Below are 22,772 nucleotides of genomic sequence, written 5' to 3'. Positions count from 1 at the left end.
GCATTATATTGTATTGTTTTTATTTCTGTCTAAATTTACTTAGGTCTGTATCTCTGTCTGTAAAAAAAATGTTTTTCCCATTTAGAAGTACTATCAACTCTACTGTTTTCTGTGATTCTAGGTGTCATTGTCCAGTTCTCTACCAACAATGGTGTCCAGTGGCAGTTCATAAGGGAACTGGACTTTAGTTCCTTCCTGGAGCCCCAGGTGGTGACCATCGAGCTGCCACCTGCAGCCAAAACCCCCTACACAGTGTTTAGGTGGTGGCAGCCACAGCAAGGTTAGTGCATGATAAAGGTGCACAATACTGCCTTTACAATATCTTTTTGAAATCACAGCTTTAATGCTCATGTTTACCTCTCCCTCTCCATCCTTGTAGGGAAACACTCAGCACAGTGGGCTTTGGATGATGTTTTGATTGGTATGAACGACAGCTCCAGAACAGGTTTCCATGACAAGTTTGATGGCACAACGCCTCTGAGGCACAACTGGTACCGCATTCAGGGAGGGGAGGTGACTGTGGACTGTTTGTCTCTGGACACAGCACTAACCTTCAACTCTGAGGCCATTGACAGTGAGTCACACAAACGTTTTGCTGCACATGTGTATTTAGAGAACAGGGCTTACAACTGCAGGGCTGTCAATTGTACTTCCTAGACTGGCTCAGAAAGTGTCTGCATGGAAGATGAAGGAGTAACTCCCTAAACAATCACTGTAAAGTGGCCCCAGTGTAAGACACTTAACACCCAACAGCTTCAGTGAAGCTGCAGTGTAAATGTGTTCAAATCAACGTAAAGCAGGATGTTCCTGTAAAACAGCTGAACAGATGACTTTGCATGATAAAAAAAAATGGTAAACAGATACAACATACATGCTTATGCACATGCAGTAAACAACTGACACATAAATTCACAACAAACCACATAAACGACTCTGCAGTGACATCACAGTATTACCCACACAAAGGACTGAAATTGAATCACCCATTTACTGTGGCGCCGTGGGTCCTGCATTATTAATGAGAGCAAACCTGAATGAACATCCTGCCTGTTGTTTATGCTCGCATCAAGCTGTGAGCAGATTTACTTTGCACAAATATTGCATTACAGCAGGTCTCATTCATTAAGCGTGCAAAGCCAGATCAATTTGGCAACACGTTTAGAAACCTAAAGCTCACATGTCCCTGTGTGAACACTCGAAGCACTGATTGTCGGAATCAATGACTTTTCTGGTATACTCTGAAACATGCACACATTTCACACATACCTCAACAATACCTATTATTTTAAAGGCTGTAGTTGGATTTGGACTTGTATTGACTGTTTTTTGGTGTACACTCATCATTTCATGTTGCATTGACAACATGGAAATTAGCACATGAATTTAGAGTGAACATACATAACAGCCCTTAGCCTATTTTGTCAGGGCTATGGAGGGGCCATAAAATTTGATTGAACCAAATTTTAAAATATGAGCAGACATAAAAGTTATCTTGTTGAGGCACTGTTTAAGAAATATATATATATATATATATATATATATATATATCATTGTATTATGGATACTAAGATCAGGCTATAGTAAATGCCAAAATGAAACATTGCTTTTACACTGTGTCTGCAGAGAAGCCAAGATATGCAGAGAGCTGGGACTTCGAGGTGTCAGGCTCTTCGTTTCTGCAGTTCGAGCTAAGTATGGGCTGTAGTAAGTCCACATCCTTCTCCCATGGCGTGCGACTGGAGTACTCCACAGACTGCGGCCATCACTGGTCTCTCATCACCCCAGAGTGTGTGCCCCCAGCCATTGGCTGCGCTGGTTATACTCAGAGTTCCATTTATACCTCGACCCAGTACAAACACTGGAGGAGGATCACTGTCTACCTGCCCAGTGCTGCTAAGTACGCATTTTTTAACTTTTATACCCAAAATAAGTAGACAGTATTGGTATTTTCTCGGAAAGCGCATTAAGTCGTGGCAATATTTTTCTTTATAACTTGCTATTGTATTCGTTAGTTCACCCAGAACTCGGTTCCGTTGGATCCAGACCCACTTCACCCCAGGGGCAGAAGGATGGGCTCTAGATAACGTGTTACTTGCCCCTGGCTGCCCCTGGATGTGCTCTGGACATGGTCTGTGTGACAACGGACGCTGTGTGTAAGTAAAACAGGATTTTCTGCACAGCTGATCAGTTTTAATCTTCTGTCATTTTTACTCCTCTGCCTAAATGTAAATGTTACTTAACCTTTCTTTTACTCCCATTCTCACACAGGTGTGACAAGGGTTATGGCGGGGCACACTGTGTGCCTTTGGCCCCACTGCCATCTGTGCTGAGAGAGGACTTTAATGAGAACCTGCAGCAGGAGACGTGGCCTGAGGTGTACGGAGCAGAGAGGGGAACTCTGAGTGGAGAGCCTCTTAAATCTGGCACTGCCCTCATCTTCAAAGGGGTAGGGCTCCTAAACACCATCCAGAGAGCATACAGAGCAATAATAATACAATTAAAGCACACTGATACAGCTTGATATGTTTAGATGACTGACTCTTCATAACTGACCAACAGTGTAATCCTCATCTGTTTGCAGGATGGCCTACGAATGTTAGTGTCACGAGATTTGGACTGCACCAACACTCTCTACATCCAGTTCTCCTTCAAATTCATCACTAAAGGTAAAACATAACTCACAGTCAAATTCATAAAAGGATTTTGCTCCCTCTAAACCTGCACAAAAGAGACAAAAACAAAGTTCGTCATTCTCAAAACACCCACAAAATAGCATCCTGTGCTGATTGCATGTATTTAAAAAAGGCAATATGCATACATTTGGCACAAAATTTCCTGCTATGCAAATAAGCATAATTGCAAAAACCGTCCAATTTGCAAAGCTCAGCACTTATGGCCGCATGCAGTCACAGTGAAATTATTAGCGCCGTCTTCAAAGAGTTGATGATAACTGAAGCGCACTGACTGACCCCAAATACCCTTTCCCTTTGTCAACTTTAAATTCCCTGCCTCTAGTTTTGAGGAATGCCTCTGCATGTTGTTGTCCAGGACCTGTAGCTCACAGATTGAATATTTTAGTTTTCTTTTTCTCTCTCTGCTAGTGTTCTGCACTGTGTTTTTGGCACAGAGGCAACATTAATAACTTTGCCACATGGGTGGGTAATTGTAATCACATGCAAAGAAAGAGAAAATTGCACTCAGCTGCAAAACTTTGTGGGTGTGTTTATGCTGTAATATCATTAGTGCAGTATTTTTTTTGAATCAGGCCTTGAGACGGGGCAGAAAGCGGCTGCATGTGATGTGTAATTAATGTTTGTTGATGCAAGCACTGCTAAATTTGTGCTAAATTTAACCTCAAATGTCTATTTTGCAAGTCTTGATGGTGCTTTTTGTGGCTGGTGTTGGACTGTGGTGCACCAGCTGAGCTAGCATCCTGCTACTCCTTGTACAGATGTTGGAAATAAACTGAACTACCACTGTGCCACATCAGTTTCCAACAGGATGTCACAGTAGAGAACTCTGGTGAGAGGAGGGTGTTTTGCAGTGAATGAGGACTAGTGTGTAGGTAGAGTGTTGTTCTGATCCTGGATCACTGCTATGAAGTTACATGATTTAAAGGAGGCTGCAGAGCGGCGCTGCCTGTGTTCAGGAGAAGTGACCGTGCAAGCGTCTTGTTAAGGTCGGCACATGTGGACAGTTAAATCATTCGACAATCAGAAATCATGGATTACCAGAACCATCCAGACTCAAGCAGCACAATTTAAAGGAGTTGATGGGATCACATTGATTGAACTGTAGTTTTGATTAAAACACATTTTTCTCAGGATAATGTTGAAATAGTTTTTCTTTTGGGCTTTTCTAGGTGTTCCAGAGCGCTCCCATTCAGTGCTGCTGCAGTACTCTGTGAATGGAGGAATTAGCTGGCTGATGTTGGATGAGTTCTACTTCCCAGCTTCCACTGACACTCTGTTCCTCCACTTGCCGCTGCCAGCCAGTGCTCAGACTAACGCCACCCGCTTCAGACTCTGGCAGCCTTACAACAGCGGTTAGTGGACACATTGTGTGTTGTTTCACACTAAAATTCACACAGTCTATGCTCTTCACATGTCTTGTCTGTTTCTTTACCACATTCTTCATGCCTCCTGAACCAGTAGAATCAGTGTGTAATAATCTTCACGCTGTTATGCCCTTCAGGTAAGAAGGAGGAGGTGTGGGTAATAGATGATCTCATCATTGATGGCAGCTCCTTACACAACCCACCAGTGGTGATAGACAGCTTTGAGGAAGGTCCCAATGAGTCCAACTGGCTGTTCTTCCCTGGTGGGAACACTGGCCTCTACTGCCCCTACCAGAAGACTGGACTGTAAGGAAACAGTTTTGCATGTTGACAATGATCCTGTCTTAACAGTGTTTTGGATTTTATGCAAAAGCTGTTAATACCCTTGATTAATCTTGGTGTGTGTGATTGGTTCAGGGAGGAGGATGAGTCAGCCATGGTGTTTGTCTCCAGCGAGCTTGGTGAGCACTCCATTACCACCAGGGACATTGACGTAAATGAGAACACTATCATCCAGTTTGAGGTACACAAACACAGCCTTGATGACTTCTTTTCCAAAGTAACAATCAAAACACTTACTCATTCAGAACATAAATCATGGTTCGTCATCTTCGCCGATGTTATGTATATTTATGTCTCTGCAGATTAATGTGGGCTGCACAGCTGACAGCTCCTCCGCCCACCCAGTGCGCCTTGAGTTCTCACGGGACTTTGGCGCCACATGGCACCTTTTAGTGCCGCTGTGTGCCGGTGGGCCCCAGCCCTCCTCACTGTGCTCCACAGAGCTCCACCCTGCCAGCATTTATTTCCCTGGTACAACCCAGGGCTGGAGGAGAGAGGTCATTCACTTTGGAAAGCTTCGCCTCTGTGGGTAAGGACTGGACATAAATCTTTTTTTAACGCTAACAAGATAATATCTGTTTATCTGTCTGTCTCACTCTCTAATCCGTGCATTCTGACGCACCTGCAGATCAGTGAGGTTCCGTTGGTATCAGGGTTTCTTTTCAACTGGCTCTGCTCCTCCGACATGGGCATTAGACAACGTCTACATCGGCCCACAGTGTCAGGACATGTGTAATGGTCATGGGGCGTGTGTGGGTGGCAGCCACTGTGTGTGTGACCCTGGCTACTCTGGACCTGACTGCTCTGTGCCTGACACTCCCAACCCTGATTTCCTGAAGGAGGACTTTGAAGGTACGCCAACATACAGATGCACACAAAAAGCTATTAGGAAGTAGGCAGTTCATTCAGAATGTATGTGTTTGAGGGCATTTGATGGATTATTGTATAAGAGTTATGAGAAATCCTAGTCTGTGGTAATAATGCACTGAGAATTATCATGTGGACTGGAATGGAATGTGATGCATGATGTTGGAGTTTTAGGCTAAATTCTTGCACACCTATTACGCCCTTAAAATATTTTTGTTTTTAAATACTTTAGTAGAGTTAAGACGACGATCTCCTGCATGCCAAAAGACCTTTTTGTCACCTTATTTTGATTAGTGCTCTGTAAATAAAGGTCCTATTTGGACTTCAGTTTCCCTTTTGTTGTTTATACAGTATATGATGAATTCATGATTGTGTGTTTACTGTTTTGTTGCTTTCTCTGTGTGTGTTTGTGGACACACTTATGTCTCCAGGAGGAGCTGTGGATGCTGAGCGTTTCAGACTACTGAGCGGTGGCAAACCATCCAGAAAGTGTGGTATCATGTCGAGCGGGAACCACCTGTTCTTTAGCGAGGATGGCCTGCGCATGCTGGTCACCAATGACATGGACTTGGCAAATGCCAGGTATAGCTACAGCCACACACACAAACAAAGACATGCACCAACTAACTTAATACATATACATATACACCATCAAAAAAAACTTGTTGACTTTATAGTCTTCAGTAATAACCTCATGTGTTAATGGCTGCACCCTGCAGGTTTGTTCAGTTCTTCCTCCGTCTTGGCTGTGGTAAGGCGGCTCCAGACCCTCGCTCCCAGCCGGTGTTACTGCAGTTCTCTGTGGACGGAGGTCTTACCTGGGGCCTCCTGCAAGAATTTCTCTTCAGCAACAGCAGTAATCAGGCTCGCCTGGTGGCCCTGGAGATCCCGCTGCGTGCCCGCACTCCTTCCACTCGCCTCCGCTGGTGGCAGCCCTCTGAGAACGGACACTTTTACAGCCCATGGGTCATTGACCAGGTACAGTAAGTGAGGATCCATCCAACCATAAATCCATCTATTACTCTCATGATCATTTTCATTCAAGCGTTGAAACATCATGGCTGTTATCCAACCAGACTTTCATTTTTCATCTCTCTGATGAATCCACTTTCTCTTCCTTCTTCACATTTACTTTGCAAACATGTATTTTATATTCCCCAGGTGGTAGTAGGGGGCAGTGCCAGTGGCTGGGGACCTTTGGAAGATGATTTCTCCTCCATTGACGGACGCTCATGGCTCCTCCACCCTGGAGGAACTCGAATGCCTGTTTGTGGCTCAGATGGGCCTGCTTTTGCATTCATAGAGAAGTCCAACACTCGCTATGCTGTTACCACTGACATCAGCTTGGGTCAAGACGCCTTCATCCAGTTTGACTTCTCAGCTTCCTGCTCTGTCACCAACTCCTGCTACTGTAAGCAATAATGAATTAACTGTAAATAGTAATCAATAATGAAAAGGGCTGCAACTGACAATTATTTTAACTACTGATTCCTTTTTTCAATCAAGTATTTCATTAATTTGTACATAAAATGTCATTTACTGTTATAAATGACAAAGAAAAGAATCAAATTCTCACATTTGAGCGGCTGGAATTAGCATATGTGTTGCATTTTTGCTTAAAAAATTACTGAAATAATCATCAAATACATGTAAATTCAACTATTTGTTTAGTTCCCATGTCTGTGATTTCAAAATTTTCTAGTTGTTTTCACTAAAACAGCCATAATTAGTGAAATACAGTTAAATAAAGATGTTAAAACAAGTCCTGACATTCTAAACTTACTGTTTAGACTGTCAAACTGTTTATGTTTAAAGTTGTTAATGCAGTTTCTTGAAGATACATAATGTTGACAGTTGTGTTTCTCTTCTTTCTTTGCAGCCGTAGAGTTGGAGTATTCTCTGGATCTGGGTCTGACCTGGCAGCCTGTGGTCAGAGACTGTCTGCCTACAAGCCCCGACTGCTCCTCGTACACCCTGCAGAGGCTGCTGGTTTCTGACACTTACAACAAGTGGGGCCGTATCACTCTGCCTATCCCATCATATGCCAGGTCAGCACTGCTCTAAACTTCACTCAGACACACTGACAAACTTGTGTCGCTTATAATATCATGATTCTGATCTGATTTTCTAACAAAGCTCATAAGTGGCTGTGGTGAAGCGGCTCCATTTCAAACACAGTTAGGCAACATTACAATCTGATACAAAATCAGAAATTGCCATGCCAGAATTTAGTTTCATTCTTTGCCACTGTGTATTTCAACTTAAACTGTCTGAAGTATTTGTGATGTTGATTTATGTCTTTAGGTCTCCAGCCACAAGGTTCCGCTGGTTCCAGCAGGCTCCCTTTGACAAGCAGCAGACATGGGCTCTGGATAACCTCTACATTGGAGATGGCTGCCCAGATATGTGCTCTGGACACGGACGCTGCCAACAGAGCTCCTGTGTGTAAGTAACAGCAGCCTCATGCATGAATACACCAAAGTGTTTAATGTCCATGTCTGGAATAGTAGTAGTAGTTAATGTCTGCTTGTAATGAGCAATAAGGTGTAAAAAATGCTTTATATTTTTAAGTATCAGTATACAGTATGTATGTGTTTCTAAACTTACAGTGACTTGATGACCAGCTTGTCTTTGAATCTGATTATTTATATCTGACTCCACCATCCTCCCCAGGTGTGACCCAGAGTGGGGTGGAGAGTACTGCGACGAGCCCGTGGTCCCTCTGCCCTCCCAGCTGAAGGACAGCTTCAGTCGCGCTCCCTCACTCAGCCACTGGCACGTACTGACTGGTGGGAAGCTCAGCACTGTGTGTGGAGCCGTGGCCTCTGGAGCTGCACTGCACTTCAGTGGGGTAAATATACATCAGCCCTCGTTATTTGATTGTTTTTTACTTTCTTAGAACATTTTCTATCCTGAGATACTCTCAAACCAGGAATTTGACTGAGGATAAATTCAAATAAATGTATTTATATATTGAAATAAATGTAACCGACCTTCCACTCATGCTAAGTAGGGGTTGAAAGACAATAAAGGCTGCTAAAGCAACAACAGATGACAGAAATATATAGTTAGACAAGAGACACATCTAACAGTGTCTGAAAAATGCTGATTGAAGTATCAATCTGTTAAATAAAAGACCACAGAGTAAGTAGCTGTCAGACTTTATGCCAGCTTAAGTTTTCCCAAGGCACTTAGAGCAGTGTTGTAAATGGATACCTATTGACAGGCTGATCTTAAAGTGGACAGACACACTGCCAGAGAAACCTCTTAAGAGCAACCGATAAAGGTCCTGCTTTAAGCTTTTATCAAGATAAATACAGCTTTGATGAAAGTTCAAACTTCAGTGAAGTCAGTTTTATTTTGCTGGCTCCCTGAATGCTCGCTGTAATAGAAAATAACAAACATGTTTTAACCTGTTGGATTTGTTTTTACAGAAGGGTGACAAATAGAGAAATGGAAGGAGAGACCCACAAACAGGCTTCCATCCATCACAGGCTTACACTGGCTGAGCTCTGATTTACCCAGACTGCATTTCTTTATGTGTCCGTGCATAGAGTTGCAGCCGTCAGCTGGTGACAGTGGACCTGAACCTGACCAACGCTGAGTTCATCCAGTTCTACTTCATGTACGGCTGCATGATCCCACCTAGCAACCGTAACCAGGGTGTGCTCCTGGAGTACAGTTTGAATGGAGGGATCAACTGGCACCTGCTGACAGAGATCTTCTACGATCTGTATACCAAGCCTGGGTGAGTTTTATTATGAACACATAACTCCCTGCGTGCAACTAAATGAAGAGAGATGCAGGATAGCTGTGACTTTACTCCTGCTTTTTGTCTGTGTTCAGGTTTGTCAATGTGCTGCTGCCCCCTGCTGCCCGTCAGGAAGGAGTGCGTGTGCGCTGGTGGCAGCCACAGCATGAGGGAGCGGATCACAGTGATTGGGCTCTGGATAACGTCCTCATCGCAGGCTCAGACCCACGAGCACAAATATCTGATACATTTGGAGGGGTGGCACTGCCCAACCATGAGAGAGCTCCTGCTGACGGGACCTCAGGAAGGATAGGGCAGCTAAGCGAGCAGGAGGAAACACCCATAGGTATTTCTGAATCAGTACCTCAATTAAAGTGGAAATAGACCAGTTTTGCTTTAATTTATCATTATGAAGTAAATTTTGATTGCACAATGCACAGATTAATGACACAATCAGCATATATTTTGGCTTTCTATAAGCCTCGCTTTCACTATGCAATTGTTTCTGCTTTCGAGTACCATCATGGCTCATTTTTCGGTTCAAAGGAAAAGCGTCAACCATTGCGAAATAGGAAAAGGATAGCACTTTTCTTTTTCTGTTGTAGCTATCAGTAGCTATCCTCTGTTACCAGAGACTATCATTGTTTGTTCTTTGCAGTAAATATCCTCAGTAGCGGAAATGCTGGTTGATGAAACAACCAACATTACTGTGGAAAACAAAATGCAGTGTATCCTGTGTTGTTTGTAGTTGCTAGGCTTTGAGGAAAATGGAAAGCAATTCAGTTGTCTTTGCAGCAGTGGCGCCAACAGTAATACCACTTGGAAATGCTAGCAGGAATAGTTAAAAAGCTCTCTGTTTCCACTTCAAACACTCTACAGTGATGTCATATTGTTTCTATCGCTATTAAACAGAGCTTCTTGGCCCTTTTTGCTTCTCCTCATGTCTTTGTTCTCAGTGAGCGATCACTGGTTGTTCTCAGAGGACTGCTCAGTGCAGCGATTCTGCAGCTCCCCTGATGGAGTGATGGTGTGTGGCAATGCAGATGGGAGAGAGGTGTATGCTGTCACACACGATATTATTCCAGACAAGGGCTGGGTCATGCAGTTCAAGGTAACTAATGAGCCTTAATATATAATAAAATAAACACATATTTGTGTTACATGATGTCTGTTAGTCCAGATTGCTCCTTTGTCATTAGGTCAAGGTCCACAAAGTTTTATATATTCAGTGACATAATTGTGTTTGGCCATGTCATTGAGTTAGTTTGCTGTCTCACTTAGGTAACTGTCTGTTAGTCACTCACACGGCACGTTAGAATAAAAGTTTGGGCTGGAAATTCACTGTACTTGAAAAGTTAAGTGTGTTTTTCACAAACTTGACATGTTCCCAAGTCACTTGCGGTCCATTCAGAATGGACCTGTGACCCACCAGTTGGGAACCACTGCATTGGTGGAACAAGTTCATCATACTGTAACTTGATATGTAAAATTTGTACTTCAGGTCAAACTTCACTTTGATGAATGAAAGAATAACTCGTTGAGTCGTAGATCTTGGCACAGTTCATAGGCATAAACACAAATACACCAAAAACGTATACAGCATATACCACGTCATACAGAATCATGTATAATCACAAACACTGGTAGAATGCAAAACAGTGTTGTGTAACCCTTGGTCTGGTCCAGACTGTACCATGGGGCCTGTCTTATCTGTTACCTCAGGCACTAGACTCCCTACATAAAGCATGCCAACTGTGAAGGACTCTGGGGTCTCTCAAAACACCACACCATGCCAATGCACACACCATAAATTTCTCTATGTCTAATACATCTTTTCCATGACAGTAATATATTTCATCTTTGCATGAATTTAAACCCATGAATTTGCTATGATTTTGACCTTGTTAATATCTGTGTGTTAATTTAGATTGCAGTAGGCTGCAGCGTGCTGGAGCGTCATGCAGACCGGCAAATTCATGTCCAGTATTCAGTGGACTTTGGAGTGACCTGGAAGTACCTGGTGCCCCAGTGCCTGCCTGCTGACCCCCGATGTGGAGGTCAAGTCTCCCAGCCGTCAGTCTTCTTCCCTGCCGAAGGCTGGAAGAGAGCAGTCTATCCACTGCCCGACAGCCTGGCTGACACGTGAGATCCTACCTCATATCCACCTTCACATGCTTTCGACAAAACATACAGTACTGTTTCATATTTAATTGTACCATCAAGGCCTAAATTATTGATACATCGAATTATTGTCGTATAAATTATTAAAAGCATTGTCATATGAATTATGTAAATAGATGCATGTTGTTTGACTAACCTATCTTGTCTTCTCCTCAGTGCGGTGCGGTTCAGGTTTTTCCAGCAGCACTCAGACATCCAGTGGGGTGTGGAAAACTTTTACATCGGGCCAGCGTGTGACGGCCACTGCGGGGGACATGGAGACTGTCTGGATCAGCGCTGTCTCTGTGACCCAGGATTCACTGGACCAAACTGCTACGCCAGCACTGCCCTGAAGGTAGAATCGGGCGCTCACTCAGTAACAAAATCTCGGATTATAAAAGAAAATTGGCAAGTGGAATTTAGCTGTTAAAGATGGTCCAGATTAAGATGCTTGTCTTTTTTTCTGTAGGCATCTCTGAAGGAGCGTTTTGACTGGGAGGGGACAGCAGGCCCTCAGTGGCAAGTGCTGGAGGGTGGTAGGCCCTGTACAGACTGTGGTGTGTTGGTAGAGGGGACAGCCCTGTACTTTGGAGGAGCTGATGCCAGACAGGCTGTCACTGCAGATCTGGATCTCCGTGGGGCAAAGTTAGTACTCATCTTCTGTCAACTACAACAATAAGTTTTCTATTTATCTTTTAATATTGTGCTGCTCTAAGTGCATTTTGAACTGTGTTATTGTGGCTAGGTTTGTGGAGTACTGGGCCCGGATTGGAAGTGAAGACAACATGACCATGTGCCACCGTCCAACTTGTCGTAAAGAGGGAGTGCTGCTGGACTACTCTACTGATGGAGGTGCATTAATAACATGCGTGCATACTGAGCATTGTGTTTTTTATTTCTATTTCATCATCAATCTGTTTATGATTTCTTCTCTTCTTCCATGTTTTTATTCTGTCCATATCTGTTCTTCAGGTGTGTCCTGGACACTGCTGCATGAGATGGACTATCTGAAGTATGTGTCAGTGAGAAGAGATTACATCGTCCTCCCAGAAGGAGCTCTGACCAATGCTACTCGTCTGCGGTGGTGGCAGCCATTTACTATTTCCTCTGGCCTCGCCACCCCAAGCCTGGAGAGAGCCCAGTGGGCCATAGACAACATCTTGGTGGGAGGGTCAGACATCAACCCGTCCACTCTGCTTGACACCTTTGATGATGGTGAGTTTGTTTGTTTTGATGTAACCAGAAAACACAGCTCACCTGTCATGACAAATGAATTCATGCTCTGGAGATCTGTGACTCCTCCTCCTCTTCTCTTTTTATGTCTGTGCCTTTCACCAGAGGGTGTTTCTCACGAGGAAAGCTGGAGTTTCTACCCTAACGCTGTGCGCACAGCTGGCTTCTGTGGAAACCCCTCGTTCCACCTGTACTGGCCAAACAAGAACCAAGACAAGACACACAACATCCTGGCCACTCGAGAACTCATAGTGCAACCTGGATATATTCTACAGTTTAAGGTGCAGTAGTGCAACAAATGTGCTATATTAAAAGCTGTTCTTTGCCCTTCACATGCAGGCTTTAGTCCCTAACTGTACATATCTCTTGTTGATGCAGATTGTTGTCGGCTGTGAAGCAGACACCTGTGAAGACCATCATTCTGTCCTGCTGCAGTACAGGAAGGATGCAAGGTAAGAAGAGGTTGGAATAAAGGAAAACACCTTCACACATGGTGTATCTTTCCTATTCCAACAGTCAACACTTGACACTCAGAGCAGGCAGTGCCATGACATGATCTAAACCATAGCCTGACTCTACACTACAATTTACCTAAACATTATTTGAAATGTTTATTTTTATATCATATAATGTATTCTACTCTCTGCCTTTAGGTCTGACTCGTGGCAGCTGGTACAGTCAGAGTGCCTCCCCTCTTCAGTCAACAATGTGGGCTGCTCTCCCTTCCAGTTCCACGAGTCCACAATCTACAGTCCAGTCAACAGCTCAACGTGGACCAGGGTCACTGTCCAGCTGCCAGACCACGTCTCCTCAGGGTAGGAGCTCACAAAATATCCTTCTGCTAGATTTCGTTTTCAGTTTGTCTGTTTGTTGCTAAGATAATGGAGAAACTATTGGCTTGATATTAATGAAACTTGTTGAAAGGGTGCAGCTTTTTTATTTCTATTTTTATTCACATTGTAAGAAAGGGCATTTGGCCTCGGTGCAGGACTGTGCTCCTCAAGTGTAATTCAAGTGTTTCCATGTTCTCTCTGTTGCCAGTTGAATAAGCCTTTTGTGAATTGTTGTATATTTCCAGGGCTACCCAGTTCCGCTGGATTCAAAAGGAGGGGACAGGAGAGCGGCAGAGCTGGGGAGTGGACCATGTTTACATTGGCGAGGCCTGTCCGGGGCTCTGCAGCGGCCACGGCTACTGCACAAATGGAGTAGTCTGCATCTGTGATGAGGGACACCATGGTGGGCCACAAACAGCATATTGTATTCAAACTATTAGATACATACACAGCTCTTTTTCATCTGTACTGTTCAGAGGAAATTTCCTAAGTAGCGTGTCTCTGTGAAGTACAATGATGCAAGTGAACAAAGTAAAAATTTGCAACAAAAGTGAACAAAATGTGACAGGTTTTCTGAAGAAACGTCTTCAACACACATACATCACAGAAGCTGAAAACATGGCCTTGCACTGTTGTATGTCAGCCCCACCATCAACTTTATTTCCTCCGGTTTCATCACCTCCTCTCTGCTTCCTTTCACCTCAACAGGTGACGATTGCTCCCTCTCCAGCAGCGACCTGCCCAGCTCCATCAAGGACAACTTTGAGTCAGGCAGTGTGTCTCAGGAGAGCTGGCAGTTGATCCAGGGTGGTGGAGTGGGCAGTGGCTGTGGGCAGCTCTCACCGCATGCCCACGGAGACTCACTTTACTTCAATGGCTGTAAGATGAGGCAGGCAGTTACCAAACCGCTCGACCTCACTAGAGCCAGGTACAGGTACTAGCAAAACATACTGTACATAAACTAATCAAATAAACGTACACCTGCCTACCTCATAGCTAGGTGAATTCTCTCCACATCAGGATTTGTAGTATCAACCTTTAATGTTCCCTTTCTTCGACCTTCTCTCTTTTCCGTCCCTCTCTGTCTCTCTACAGTAAGATCATGTTTGTGCTGCAGATTGGCAGCGTGGCACAGACAGACAGCTGTAACATAGCTCTCGATCAGGCTGACACAGTCGACCGGGCCGTGCTGCTGCAGTACAGCGTCAACAACGGAGTCAGCTGGCACGTAATCGCCCAGCACCAGCCCAAAGACTTCATAAAGGCCCAGAGAGTCTCCTACAACATTCCACTGTGAGTGATACACAGAGACACTCAGGTCAAACATTAACACATTAAACATCTTCTAATAAGGCACCATTTATAAAGGTGTAACTAATGGCTCTATTAATGTCACTTAATCGTTTACTAATGCTTTATAATTGTTACAAATGTTAATGGTAATGGAGTCACTTTCTAATAAACCATCAGCTAGTAGGTAATCTGCAGTTATAATTGAAAAAAAGTAATTAAAGTTTCTCTCCGGTCATTGATTAACCCCCTAAAAACCTATCTCTGTTCATCAGAATTACACATTTAGAAGGTTTTTTTCCATAAAAAACATCTCTTCGTGCCTTAAGATTGATTGAATGTAACTCTGCAACCTCTACCTCATTTAGTATGCATGGATCAATGAATATTAGCCTCACCCCCTCAGCCATGAATTGCACTCCAGTTCCAAGGTGAAAATGCTAAGCTATGACACTGACTACTTATTTTTCTCATTGTATGTCTTGTAGCATAAAAAACACCATATGCACAAGGTTAAAAACTTTTATTTTCACTGTTAATATATTTTTAACAACATCCCCCTCAAATCTGCATTTGTAGACATCAATAAATTGATTTGCACTGCAGCTGTTTTCCAGATGGTAAGCCGTCTGGAGGAGTTTTAAAGATAAATATAAAGAAAAGCAATTTAAATAGACCGTGCAAGTGTCACAAGGTAGGAGGATTAACACCAGCCAGAGCTATTTCACAACCTCAGTTGTCCTTTATGATGGTTCATAACTGATCAGTACAGTGTTTTAAATGATTTATTCGTCATTAATGAAGCCATCAGTTTCAACTTTTGAATCCTTTCTAAAGGGTGCCTTATTAGAAAGTGGTACTGTTTAAACCAGTGTGGTAAACTTCATCAGGCTGGTTTGAAGGGACTATAGCTGTTGACATACCCTCACTGACCCTGCAATGTTTCCCATGGTCTCTCCAGAGAGGCGAGGGTTAAAGGGGTGATGCTGCGATGGTGGCAGCCACGCCACGACGGTGCAGGACATGACCAGTGGGCGTTGGACCATGTGGAAGTAGTTCTGTGAGTACCCAATTCCAAGCCGGCCCCCGGCTCCCCAGACTGGCCCCCAAAAGAGCCCCGATCTGCCCCCGCCTCTACCTCTGCCTCAGCCTCACCTGTAGAAACGGTCCCCTCACAAACACAGGGATACAGTCCAAACATACATATACTGTGAGCACATCCACACGTGTGCTGCTTACGACCTACAACCGACCTCTCAGCAGTTGTTTAAAATGCTCATCACGGCTTCTGGTGTGAGGCAAGCAGAGTAGAAAAATGACTGCAGTGTGCTTTGCTGTAGAGTTCTGTTTGTGGATGGCTGTTCTGTGTACGACAGATCAACTCCTGCTGTCAGATCATCATATTTTCAGTGTCTTGTAGAACCCATGCATCTCCCATACAAACAACAACTCTTCAAGAATTTATGTATTTCTTAATGACATGTCTAAAAAGTCTGAGAAGTATACTTAAAACATTCAAAGGTCATAGGTATAGATGCATTAAACAATTGAAGGCTTTTAAAACATTGATAAAATGTTCTGTATTGCACTGAAGCACTCTTTAGATGTGAAGAACCCATTCACATATTCATTAATAATTTACAGTATTCACTAATTTACCAACCCTGTCGCCAGAATAAAAGTCAGCATTGTATGTTTTAACCACGTATGTTACATTTGTATATTATTATTTTGCAGATACTTTGAAACTATCAATTCATTACGTTTCACCAACACTGTGGTGTAGGGTTGGGTCGGTATGAGAAAAAAAAAACGGTCCAGTTTTTGTAAAAAACTGCATCAAGTCGGTAATACCGGATTTTCGCCACTTGGGGGTGCAATTGACTCATTTAAAATAAAAAACGACCTTAGGACAACAGAGTGACAGTAACAAGTTGTTTCTTTTATTCCTTACAAATAAATTTTGCAACTTACTCAATCAGTGCAAACAAGGGTTGCCTCCTTTGTCTGGCTCAAAGCCAAAGTGTTGCCATAGTGGCACATTCCTTGATTTCTTCGAGACTAAATTGTCCGCCATTATCGACTCCCCGTCGTGAAAAATACATGCCAAACAGTCTTTTGTGTGACACTGGTGCGCGGAGCGAAGTCCACGCGGTCGTGCTTTGCACACACAGGGCTTGCGGACATCCACTTTTACCGGGCGGACCTCCGCGTATGTTCTGCCCGAGTATGCGGTCCGGTCGGTCTCAAAAAATAAAACCTGGTCCAAGATGGAACACCGGACCGAATTGGTATTACCGAGAACTGTCCCAACCCTACTGTGGTGTATGTTTTTACTTAAAACACCCACGTTTGGTGGCACTAAAGCCAGTGGCAACGCTGTCATGTGTTGCTAAAAAACACCCAGATTTGGTGGCACAAACCCTGGTGAACATGCAGTGATGACTTATTATAAAACACCCACATTCAATGACACAAATGCCACCGGAAATGCAGTGACAGGTCGTTATAAAAACACCTACATCCAGTGGAGATGACACAATGTGTTGCTAAAAACACCCAGGTTCGGTGGCAGAAGGCGGTGGACACACCTCAGTGTCTTCCTAATGAACAACCAATTGTATTGCCTGTTGGTCTCGAACAGTGGTCTGCAGCTTGTCAGCTGTCTCATCTAGGTGTCACACCATCCACCATCTCCTCTACCTCCCAAAAACAAAGTTATCTCACATAATCAGAAATATGCTACCTTAGAAACGTTGATATGTAACGAATCTGTGGTTTGCAGAAACGTCCAATGCCAGCATTTTCCTCCGGAGACTGGGCTGCATTCACAGTGACCCCACCTGCCCCTCAGTAGCAATTATAAGCCATGACAGGGTGCTGAACCAAGATCATGCTGTACACAAGACAGAAACTGTGAAGGTGGCTTCACATCTATGACAGTGTGTCTTTGTCCTGCTGTGAAGTCAGCATTGTCAGACAGGTCTTTAGTCTGACTGGTCTATTGTTGTTTTCATTTTCACATCATTTCATGTGCAAAAATAGTCCTGCATTTCATTCTACTGGGAACAAAAAAACGTAGAAATTTTTCCTTTTGTTTTGATGGAACTTGCCGACACCCTGCACTGATTTACTGATTGTTTCTCTCTTTCTTTCTTCCCCTTTTTACATTTATAGTGAATTTTAGTCTGTAACCAGGATCAGTAAACATTTACTCAATGTGGATGACAAGGCCAGTTTTCAAATCAAAGTGGCAAAGCTGGAGATTCTGCAGGGCACTGAAGATATCATGAACATGGTCTATACTCAGCTAGCATATTCTCAACATGGCAATATCATAAAGCATTTCGAATGCATTCTCTGCATGTTGCTGTGGGTATCAGAGCAATGTTCCCTCTGATGTGGGTGCTGATTGTTCATTCAGATGTGTACCCAATGCATTTCAAATGCTGCATACAACAACCACGTAAGGCACTCTGATATTTCATGTACAACTGATGCAAAGTTGCACACACACACACACACAAACATTTATGCCTAACCTGAGCTGTCCCTGGTCTACGTGGTCGTGACCTGTCCCACTCCCTCCCTCGCTCTTGCACGGTTTTCAACAGTGTCTGCTGAAAAGAGTGACCGTGATCCTCACACTTTGCTCTGTTGTTTATTTCTCTCTGTTCACCACTCCTTCACACATTCTTCCTCTCACTCCTACTCCTGCTCAATCTTTTCTTTTGCTCCACACGCCTTTCCTCCCTGCTGCTTAATGTCACTGACGTGTTTGATCATGCTCCCTCCTCTGCTTGTGCCGCATCATATCCTACCTTACATCCTCCTTTCCTTCCTCAAAACTCGCTCTTTCCCTTTTTCCCTTTTCCTCCTCCCATTCTGGCATACAACGGATGGATTACTGCTGTATATCTTGCTCTCTGTCTTCTCTTCTACCTGTGGTTATCTCTCACTTTCCCTCCATCTTTGTTACATTTCTCTTCACTCTTCTGCTCTGCATTCCTCTTTCTGCCTCATTCTCTCTCTATCTCTCCCACCCACTATCACTTCTTCCTCCTTTAACCTCTGACTATCTTTATGCCTCTTCTCTCTCCTCCCTTCTCCCCGCTTTGGGCCCCTGCCTCCCCAGGCCGGGGCTCCTACCCCCCCAGACCTTTCTGCGAGACAGCAGTCCCCTCCTCCTGCTTCTCCCCTCTCGCGCTCTAACCTCTGCTCTCTTCTGTATTCTGCTCCCTCTGGCATGGCTGTAGTGTGAGGTAAGTTCTCCGCCTCTTCCTGAATGCAGCCCCCTCCCTCACCCCTCCTCCCGACCCTCTCTTCTCCCCCCTGTTACACTGTGCACACTCTCCCACACTTCCACCGACACACCCAGCCCTCCTCATCATCGCCACGGTCATCTTCATGCCCTCGCCTTAACTCAGGCCACAGGCAGGTCAACGAGCAGGCCAGCTGCTCACAGTTTCCAGGTGGAGGCTCGCTGACAAAATGATCCAACACACAGAGACAGCTCAAAAATATTTTCACAACAACACAGTGAACAGAGGGACAAACATAGCGTTTAAATCTTGAGTGGTGGCAGATTTTTATTCGACAGTTTTTTAAATGCATCCTCCAAAAGGGTTCAGTGTCACCAGATGAAAAAATCCTTTTGATGGCGTTGATTTTGAATGTGCAGTTCACACAGTCCTCAAGGCATTTTTAATCTAATACTTCACATACACAAATGTCAATGTGTTTGTGTGTATATGTGTGATGTAACCCATCACTATACCTATATCTGTTTGTTTTGTTCTTGCTACTACCTCTGCTGCAAACTGTTGCAGTGTTTTCGACCTCGCTGCTAATTAACAAGCCGACACGCACCATTCAACGATCCTACTTGAGAAAGATTGCTGTTTGTGGGTCCAGCATTGATCACACTCCAGCCCAAGCACTGATTTATTTTTTTTATTTTTTATTTTTTTCCATTCATTTAACAACATCAGTTGCACAGCAGGGCACCTCGCATCATTAATCTCAAATGATGGCCCATTTGGTGGGAGAGTTTCATCCGACTAACCTCCTCCATCCAGCTCCTTGCATGGCTTTACGGATCGACTGTTGCGACAGCTCTCCATCCCTTCTTCACTCATGGCTGTCTGTCTGTCTGTGGACAACAACAACATGACTCTGAGCCAGGAGCTCCCTCCTCACTACCCTCTGACCACAACTCTGACAAACAAGTGCTCACACACACTCACACACACACACGCTCAAACACATACAGTTTACCAGCCATTCCTCCCATCTGCTTTCACACTTCCACCTCCACAGCATCAACCATCACACACACAAACACACACACATCCCCTTCCCACCCCCACCCTTCCTGATCCCCCCCGCTTCGCAGAGGCCCCTGCCTGCCCTGGCTGCACTCCTGGCTCACTGGCACCACCCTGCTGGATGGAAGAGGCAATGAACAGGCTAAGCAAGAGCGATCTTCCACAGCTTTTCTCTGTGTCTCTTAGTTTCAAAACCACCCCTTCTCTGCTCACGATCCTGCACTTTTATGGCCTTGGTTTACTTATTTTTCTTTTCGCCCAGTGACGGCTGTTAACTCTGACCTCAAACACTCAGTGTCAGAGTGTCCCCCCCTTTAGCATCTGTGGTAGTATGTTTGTAGACTCTGTGTCCCATGTCTTTGTCCTGTGACATTTGGTCTTAGATTCGTGTAGTTTTACCACCATGTTCACCATCTAGCTGCATCTCATTTGTGCAGAACGTAAACAAATCCAGTTGTGTAGAATAGCGCAACCCATTCTCCGAGCCATGAGACCCATACAGGTGTTGAGTGTTTGAGGTTACGGCTGAAACATGGTTAAAAATGCCAGCATGAACATGGATGTGAGTGAGTACGAAAGCCGCATTCAACCATTCATGTGTTTGCGTGCATGGATACGGGTGTGCGCATGGGAATGTGTGGATTCTTAGTGCCCTTTACTCGGTCACTAATGTTCACACTCCTCCTCTCCCCCCCCCCCCCCCCCCCTCTTTCACTGTCTTTGTATCCCCGCAGCACCCGTAAACAAAACTACATGATGAACTTTGCCCGACAGACCGGCGCGCGTCACTACTACAGCCGCAAGAGGAGGGCACTGCAACAGCGTGCCTGAACCCACCAAGAAGGGATTCGCCCTCTGACCTGCCAACCACACATTGACCCGCCACGCCCATCCTTTTGCTCCTGACGACATATCGCCCTGTCGAGTCCCATCCACCAGCGGATTCCAGTCAGCCTTAGACTTCCCTCACCCATCTCTCCCTACCTTCTGCCACAAACACAGGCCATCCAATCAAGCTTACGCCAGCCAATCAAGGCCTTCCCAACCACACGGGTCGGCGGGAAAGAAACTCAGAAGAAAGGAGTGAAGCGGCCATTTTGTTTACTTTTTTCATGGATGGTCGGGGTTTCTAGTTGTTTTCTAATTGTTGCTGTGGTTCCTATGATTCCTGTTCCCACCTCCCTCTGGCTTACCTCCCCCGCCACTCCCCCTCCCTCCCCTCATTCTCCTTTTCCTACCACACTGTGAAATTGAGAGATAATATATCACTGCTGAACTGACCAGCCAATTGGAGAGTTGCCTCCCAGTTCCACTGAGCCGTCAGAAGGGAGGGCCGCTCCACTGCCGCCAACCAGTACGCCAGGAGAAAGACCGCGACGACGATACTGACCATTACGAGGAATAACGGTGATGAAGAAGCTCAAAAAAAAAAAAAAAAGAGTACTGTGTTCTTGCTGTTCTGTGTGTCTGTGGGTTCTTTTTGTGATGAGTTGACTGTGGTGTTCTGTTCATTTGTTTGTTCGTTTTCTACTAATTCATATGCTTTTAAGGGGGGGAGGGGAGGGGGGTGCTGGGTTCTGTTTCCTTTTCCTCGTTTATCTGGAACAGCTGTGGGCAGGGCAGAAAAAAAGCCCAGCCTACACAGGAAGAAGGAACGAAAGAAGGATTTGCACGATGGGAAAAGGAGATAAAAAAAATTAAAAGACTGAACATTGATTTTTGTTGTTTTTTTTTTTAATCATTTTTTTATATATGTTGGTTCCCGAAAATACAGATATTTATGGTAAATGGTTCTTCACGTAACCTATTTAAGATGCACTGTGCGTGAAATCTGTATGTTATTTTCTAGTGTTAAGTTATTAGGCAGTCGAGTCAGGCTCTCAGACTGCATCATCTCCCCTCTTCTTTCTCTTCCCTCTTCTCATGTGCTGTTTCCCCCCTTCCCATCCCCTCTCTCTCTCTCTCTCTGCTGATTTCTGATACCTGGAGGTGAGGCTCTATTAGTGTTGTTTTTTGAAGTCTGTGTAATATGGACCCTCTGCCCTCAGTGTAACTCCAGTATAGCAATCTCCTGTATATATATGTATATCCACTATGGGGAGACCCAGCAGCCTTATAAAAGGGAAATAAAGAACTGTCCAAACCTCATACTGTACACATTGTTTGAGCTGCTCTCTTCACTCTTAACAGATAAAGCTGGCTTTTCTTTTTTCTTAATGTCACCAAATTTCAATAATGACTACGTTTACATGCGCAAAATATTCTGGTTTTTGCCCAGCAATATTCCTACTAAGCTGTTTACACGACTAATGAACATAAGTAATCCACTAATATTCCTGTTTACATGCAGCAGTGCATACTCCGATTAATGTGCCCCTCCTCCATTACGTGCTCATTACGTTTATGATAGATGTAGGCATTGGCAAGGTAACGTTAGATACACAGAAGAGGAGAGCGAGTGTAACACGCCAAGAGAAGAGTAGAAGGGGGGAGATGTTATGCGAGCATTTACGTCAGTCAGAGGCCCCCATGTGGGGAAGACCGACAGGACACTCGGCCAATCGTTGCATTCAGTCCAAATGCAGTGATTGGTTGGAGTTTTCTTAGAACCATATGAGAATAGTATAATTATGAGTTTTTATCTCTGGTGGAATTCATTTCATTTTAGTGTGCCATCAGCTTATTAATAGCATTTTAACCTAAATAAAGAAAAGCATAAAAATTTCCAGAAAGGTAAGTGTCGCTTTAACGCACATCCCACATCCAACTAGAGATGTGGGCTTTTGTTTTGGGCATGCATGTCTACCCCAGCCTTGCAAACTGTTGACGAGGTTGTTTGTCTACAATACATACATGACAACGCACAGAGCTATGAGGCCATGTGTCGCAAACTATGGTATAGCCCCACTTGA

At 44.3% G+C, this 22,772-nt stretch overlaps 1 protein-coding gene across 4 annotated transcripts in view; it reads left to right on the top strand.

Annotated features, from left to right (window-relative positions):
• Nucleotides 1-21,300, top strand: part of reln (reelin) — a 118,039-nt gene extending 96,739 nt beyond the window's left edge. The window contains exons 32-65 of one of the 4 annotated variants that reach the window (XM_078167802.1): nt 122-280; nt 380-574; nt 1,624-1,897; nt 2,013-2,153; nt 2,269-2,446; nt 2,582-2,666; nt 3,863-4,045; nt 4,195-4,363; nt 4,475-4,580; nt 4,702-4,928; nt 5,028-5,251; nt 5,698-5,848; nt 5,986-6,244; nt 6,428-6,677; nt 7,146-7,314; nt 7,571-7,711; nt 7,940-8,117; nt 8,821-9,014; nt 9,113-9,363; nt 9,974-10,128; nt 10,945-11,159; nt 11,355-11,532; nt 11,647-11,822; nt 11,923-12,029; nt 12,150-12,392; nt 12,516-12,691; nt 12,789-12,862; nt 13,064-13,225; nt 13,489-13,646; nt 13,952-14,171; nt 14,339-14,536; nt 15,495-15,593; nt 18,669-18,795; nt 20,595-21,300. In XM_078167802.1, the coding sequence (XP_078023928.1) occupies nt 122-280; nt 380-574; nt 1,624-1,897; nt 2,013-2,153; nt 2,269-2,446; nt 2,582-2,666; nt 3,863-4,045; nt 4,195-4,363; nt 4,475-4,580; nt 4,702-4,928; nt 5,028-5,251; nt 5,698-5,848; nt 5,986-6,244; nt 6,428-6,677; nt 7,146-7,314; nt 7,571-7,711; nt 7,940-8,117; nt 8,821-9,014; nt 9,113-9,363; nt 9,974-10,128; nt 10,945-11,159; nt 11,355-11,532; nt 11,647-11,822; nt 11,923-12,029; nt 12,150-12,392; nt 12,516-12,691; nt 12,789-12,862; nt 13,064-13,225; nt 13,489-13,646; nt 13,952-14,171; nt 14,339-14,536; nt 15,495-15,593; nt 18,669-18,789 (5,816 nt within the window). In that variant the 3' untranslated portion in view covers nt 18,790-18,795; nt 20,595-21,300. Of the gene's footprint in view, nt 1-121; nt 281-379; nt 575-1,623; nt 1,898-2,012; nt 2,154-2,268; nt 2,447-2,581; nt 2,667-3,862; nt 4,046-4,194; nt 4,364-4,474; nt 4,581-4,701; nt 4,929-5,027; nt 5,252-5,697; nt 5,849-5,985; nt 6,245-6,427; nt 6,678-7,145; nt 7,315-7,570; nt 7,712-7,939; nt 8,118-8,820; nt 9,015-9,112; nt 9,364-9,973; nt 10,129-10,944; nt 11,160-11,354; nt 11,533-11,646; nt 11,823-11,922; nt 12,030-12,149; nt 12,393-12,515; nt 12,692-12,788; nt 12,863-13,063; nt 13,226-13,488; nt 13,647-13,951; nt 14,178-14,338; nt 14,537-15,494; nt 15,594-18,668; nt 18,796-20,594 lie in introns of all 4 variants that reach the window. The other 3 variants (XM_078167801.1, XM_033634659.2, XM_033634658.2) reach the window with 3 other exon arrangements.
• Nucleotides 21,301-22,772: the final 1,472 nt, after the last annotated feature.

Source organism: Epinephelus lanceolatus, chromosome 5, assembly GCF_041903045.1.
Source record: "Epinephelus lanceolatus isolate andai-2023 chromosome 5, ASM4190304v1, whole genome shotgun sequence".
In the NCBI taxonomy this organism is placed as follows: Eukaryota; Metazoa; Chordata; class Actinopteri; order Perciformes; family Serranidae; genus Epinephelus; species Epinephelus lanceolatus.
Note: the sequence above shows the minus strand (reverse complement) of the source record. Positions and strands in the feature narration are given on the sequence as shown.